Here is a 5,703-nt window from a genome sequence, read left to right on the forward strand (position 1 = left end):
CCCATTCCCACCTGGGTGAAGTGAGGAAAATTCGTGTAAAGTGCCTTTCCCAAGGACACAACGTCGGGCCCTTGACGGGATTCGAACCCATGACCTTACGGTTGCGAGTCCGAGAGCCTAACCACTACAAGATACAACTCATGTAGGAGACGAAAACAGAAGGTCGGAGAACACTTGCGAAACCACATGCGAAAAAGATGAAGAAAAAAGGCCAAAACAGATAAATTAACCAAACTTAAATTTTGTAGGTTCAAGAATTTTTTGCGAATTATGGACACATTTTTGGTGTGTATGCCGAAGCCGGCTTTGGATTTTTTTTGTGAGGGGGTCCTCACCCATTGGTTGTATAGATATAATATATATTTTATATCTATTCGTGTTGGTAATTGCTTTCCTCTCTCCACTCTTCAGGGTGCCCCAGGATCCCCCGGACAGAAGGGAGACCAAGGATTCCAAGGAGCTAAGGTAACGTCTTACCCATTATACCCTTAGTGAAGTGATTACGTCATTTGCATTTACCTATATATTCGGCCATCTTTCTGTCTGTTTACCTGTTTGACCGTTTAGCAGCCATCTTCGTGTATATGTAAAGATATATTATGTGTTCATATATCTGTGTTGTTTGTTTGTCTTTTTAGCTGTTTTCGTGTATATTATGTAAAGATATATTATAATGTTCATACATCTGTTGTCTGTCTGTTTATTCGTCTTCGTGCAAATATGTTCTTTGTTTATATAATATCTGTTTGTCTTTATGTTTAGTCGTTTTTATGTAAAATTGTGTATTATATATGTGTTTGTCTGACCGCTAAGCAGTCTGTCTGTGTACCTGTTTGACTATTCGCTTATCGTCTGTATATTGGTTTTTAAAAAAACAAAACAATAAGAGACGTTCTTACCGATATTGCGTTTGCCAAACGTTATGATAGCGTGAGTACCGTGTTGTGCTTCTGAATTCCCCGCACTGTGTGTACTGTTTGTAATGTGCTGGTATTGTACGCTTAATGTTACATGTCTGTACTTATCAAAGTGCATGATACATTGTATTGTGTTCGTGCTATATGCAATTGTTACACTGTGTTTTTTCAGTTTGTACCTGTATGGTTTTGTATACGTATTTCTGTGTTTGCTTTGTTCTTGTATGATTTTGTGTGCATGATGTTGTGTTTGTCTAATTATATAATACGGTTTTTGCTTGTATTTTACCACAAAATGTGATATTATCTTTGTCATATAATTTTATTGCAATGTTCATTGTTTTCATGTTTTATGATCACATCGCTCACCATACTTAACAATGTTACTTTTGTCTCTTCCAGGGAGAGCAAGGAGAGGTTGGACCCCCCGGAGAGCCAGGACGTTCTGGAAGACAGGTCAGTAGGAATAAAAACATGATTTTTCTTTGTTTCTTTTCGAATTTGAAATAGTATTTTAGTTGCCCTTGTAAACTTTGAGACATTACATGGACATTGCAAAGTCGTAGCTTTCGTAGTTTATTCAGTAATTTCAAGGCAATACAAAATTACTTTGTAAAAAAAAAAACTCCAACACAGGGAAGTTCGTAAGCTTCAATTGATACGTTTTGTACTGTGGCCATTTTTCGTGTTTCAGTTTGTTTTTGTAACGAGCGAAGAAGGGATTTCTCGAGGAAGGGGGACATTTGCTACACTAAAAGGCATTAACTCTATGATCTGTCTCTATAGAAATGCTGGGTGAGAGTTTTTGTTGGGAAGAAATATGGCCACTAATGAATGAGAGCTTATCCCTGTTCTTCATCCATTCTTTCATTCATTCATTCATTTATTTATTCATTCATTCATTCATTCATTCATTTACTTATTCATTCGTTCATCTGTTTATTTATTCATCTATTCATGTATTCTGTTTGTTCATCTACTTTTTCATTCATTTTCCAGGGAGAGTCTGGCATCCCCGGACGTCGCGGACAGAGCGGAGACCAGGGAGTTCCAGGAGTGCCCGGAGAGCGCGGACCTGACGGACGTGGTGGACCTCAGGGTCTCCCCGGACCCCAGGGATCCAGCGGAGCTCCAGGACCCCAGGGACCTGTTGGAATCAAGGTATAGTCGTTACTCAGCACAAATAAAAGATATCGCATGAAATGTTCCAGTGTGAATTCTTCTATTTGTTTTGAGAAAAGGTTTTGTTAGTGTGTCTATGATTTGTTTATCAGTGATTTTATTTTTCTTGTATTTTCGAAAAGGAAAAGAAATAAGAGAGTGGGAGAGAGAGGGAGATAGAGAGAGAGGCAGACAGAGAGAGAGAGAGAGAGAGAGAGAGAGAGAGAGAGAGAGAGAGGGGGGGGGGAGAGGGGGGAGTTTATTCTCGGGAAAAGCTTACATAATCAAATAGTGTCGAAATCACCGTTAAACAATGAACACACATTACACTTTAAATGGTCCAATTCGACCCCCCATTGTTGAGGAGATAAGTACTATCTGAGATATGATGTAGTCCTCTTGGACAGTACCTTTATGATATAGAAATGCAAGAGGGAAGTGATAAGTGGTAGTTTGTACAGATGACTGTATTGGGCAAGTTTGTCGTTAGGGTAGCTTCGACTTCAAACAAACCACAGCATACTTATCTGACCATTGATTTTGACCACCACAGGGAAGTTTCGGAGAGAATGGACGCCCCGGTCGCTCTGGCAGCAACGGCGCCTCAGGACTGCCCGGAACCCCTGGAAACAAGGGACCCCGCGGAGAGGACGGCATCCCAGTAAGTCATTGCTCTTCTTCTTGCTCTTCTTCTTGCTCTTGTCTTGCTCTTGTTCTTGTTCTTCTTCTTGTTCTTCCTGTTCTTGTTCTTTTTTGTTGTTTTTCTTGATCTTGTTCTTGTTGTTCTTGTTGTTTTTGTCGCTCTTGCTCTTGCTCTTGCTCTTGCTCTTGTTCTTGTTCTTGTTCTTGCTCTTGTTCTTGCTCTTGTTCTTGTTCTCGTTCTTGCTCTTGTTCTTGTTCTTGTTCTTGTTCTTGTTCTTGCTCCTGCTCCTGTTCTTGCTCTTGCTCCTGTACTTCTTGCTCTTGCTCTTGTTTTTTCTCTTGTTCTTCTTGTTCTTATTCTTTTTTTTTTCTTCCTCTTTTTTCTTCTTCTTCTTCTTGCTTTTGTTCTTGTTCTCCTCCCCCCCCCCCCTCGTCCTCTTTCTTCTGTTAGTTTTAAAAACGTTCTAGTTGTTAGTATTGAAACTGTTATATTTGTCAGTGTTAAAAAGGTTCCATTAGTGTTAAAAAAAAGCTCTATTTATTGATATTGAAAAAACTGTTTGTTGGTTTTGAAAAAGCTCTATTGGTTAGTATTGAAAAAGCTGTTTGCTTGTATTGGAAAACAATTCTATTTATTGATATTTAAAAGACTATATTACAAAATTGTTAGCATTGAAAAGGCCATATTTTGTTAGTACTTTTTGTTAAAGCTCTGTTTGTTAGTATTTTTTAAGTTCTATTTAATAGTATGAAAAAACGTTATTTTTAAGAATTGAAAGAGCTCTATTCGTTTGTATTGAAAAAAAACTTTTTGTTCGCATTTCAAAAATGTCTGTAGATTAGTCTTTGATTATTTAACTGATGTTTTGTCAACGTTTAGGGAGGAGAGGGCCAAGTCGGACCCCAAGGAGCTCAAGGACAGCGTGGAGACCCCGGAATCCCAGGAGTGCCCGGAGAGACCGGACCCCCAGGACAGCCTGGACCCACTGGACCTCGTGGTTCTCAGGGACGCAACGGTCAGTGTTTGATTACTGGTGGTTGCTGTGGTTGATGATGATAATGATGGTGATGATGATGATTATGATGATGATGATGATGATGATGATGATGATGATGATGATGGTGATGATGATGATGATGATGATGATGATGATTATGATGATTATGATAGTGTGTGTGTGTGTGTGTGTGTGTGTGTGTGTGTGTGTGTGTGTGTGTGTATCATGTGTGTGCTTGTGTTTTAAGTGGGTGAGGGGGGCGGGAGTTGTAAGTGGGTTTTATCTGAGTGAATGTGTGTGTGGAGGGGGGTGGAACTGTGTGTTTGTTTGTTTGTTAGTTAGTTTGTTAGTTCGTTTATTTGTTTGTGGTGGAGTAGGTGTGGGAGTTTATGTGTGTATGTGTGTGCGCGTGAGTGTACGTATGCGTATATGAGTGTGGGTATTTTTGTGAGTGTGTGTCTGTGTATGTGAGAGAGGCCGAAAAATTTAAAAGGCAATGAAGACAGTAATAATTTCTCTGTTGGGCCTAGTATCCCGTGAAATAAATGTTCGCCAAAAATTATAATTTGTTGTTGGCGTCTTCTCCCTAGGCATTGACGGATACCAGGGTAAGGCCGGAGAGGTCGGACCTGTTGGACCCAGAGGACCTGTTGGAGAGCCCGGAACTGCTGTAAGTCTCTGACTCATCTATGAGTCTTCCTGTATGCGCCTCATACCTGTCTGTTTGCCTCTTTGTCAGTCTGTCTCTCTGCGTAGAATACGTAAATAAACCAGGTAAATTCACCTAACCACCTTTATTCCTGCCTACATATATGCCTGCCTATCTACCCATCTATCTGTCTACCCATCTGTCTAACTATTTGCCTAATTTAACAGTCTACCTATCTTATTACCTATATGTTAGCTATCTGAATATCATTTTTTCCCTTTCTCCTCTTTGTAGGTCGGTAGGAAGGTAGGTAAAATGCCATCATCTCACGTTATGTAGTGCATACACATTTTACAATTACGAGAGACTCCCATTAAAACATAACAAACTATACAACAAACGCATTACTCAGTGGTGAACGGGTGTGTTTACTTCGCCCCCATGCTTTTACAATTGCTTTTGTTAGCAATCCTCCTGTGATTGGTGTGTGTTTCTTTCAAAGAATACTACAACTAAGAGAGAAGCCCCTAAGCTTCACACATCCCAAAGTGGAAGTGGAGCTTTTAAATGTTCAAAATGTGGCAAATTTTTTTTCTGACAGAATTTGTCCCATCGGCCACAGCAGAAGCCACAAGTCATCCTAACCTTTAATTCTTATATTTCTTCTATTTCAAAGGAGAGATTTTCTCCTCTGTGGATGTCCTGGCCATCGTCAAACAGTGATGGACAAGCTATTTTTATTAACTGGTGTAACAAATGGGTAACAGGGGAAGATCAGGGAAACGTAGCTTTTCTGAGAGCATCCGAGCAAAGGAATGAATGGAAAATCATGATCGCCGATGTCTGTCGCAGATCTGGCACTGGATGATGATGATGATGATGATGGTGTGTGTTTAAATGGTTTTCAGATGCAGTGGTGCCCCCACGGTTGTCCCAACAGCGGGATAGAAGAAGAAGAAGAAGTTTAAACTGGACAATGATATTTCAAAAAATTTTCAAACATGTTTTGTCCTCCCTCCGCAGGGTGCCCCAGGAAACTCTGGAGCTCCCGGACTCCAAGGACGCCCCGGAGAGAAGGGACCCGATGGTGATGTTGGTCTGCCCGGTGCCCCTGGCAACCAGGGTCTGCAAGGACCTTCCGGACCTTCTGGAGGATCTGGACCTTCCGGAGAGAGAGGACCAAGAGTGAGTCATTGTTTGTCTGCTTGTGTGTGTGTGTGTGTGTGTGTGTGTGTGTGTGTGTGTGTGTGTATGTGTGTACGTGTGTATGTTGGTGTGGATGGATGTGTATGTGTGTGTGTATGTATGTTTGTGTGTGTGTGTGTGTGTGTGTGTG

The 5,703-nt window shown here is 40.8% G+C and overlaps 1 protein-coding gene across 1 annotated transcript in view; it reads left to right on the forward strand.

The window, feature by feature from the left end:
- Positions 1-5,703, forward strand: part of LOC101847565 (collagen alpha-1(I) chain) — a gene marked incomplete in the record, with an annotated part of 42,824 nt that overhangs the window by 25,273 nt on the left and 11,848 nt on the right. Inside the window, 7 exon segments of the mRNA XM_013080066.2 lie at positions 412-465; positions 1,320-1,373; positions 1,917-2,078; positions 2,632-2,739; positions 3,601-3,736; positions 4,309-4,388; positions 5,391-5,552. Of these exon segments, the coding sequence (XP_012935520.1) occupies positions 412-465; positions 1,320-1,373; positions 1,917-2,078; positions 2,632-2,739; positions 3,601-3,736; positions 4,309-4,388; positions 5,391-5,552 (756 nt within the window).

This window comes from Aplysia californica, unplaced genomic scaffold, assembly GCF_000002075.1.
Source record: "Aplysia californica isolate F4 #8 unplaced genomic scaffold, AplCal3.0 scaffold00073, whole genome shotgun sequence".
Taxonomy (NCBI): domain Eukaryota; kingdom Metazoa; phylum Mollusca; class Gastropoda; order Aplysiida; family Aplysiidae; genus Aplysia; species Aplysia californica.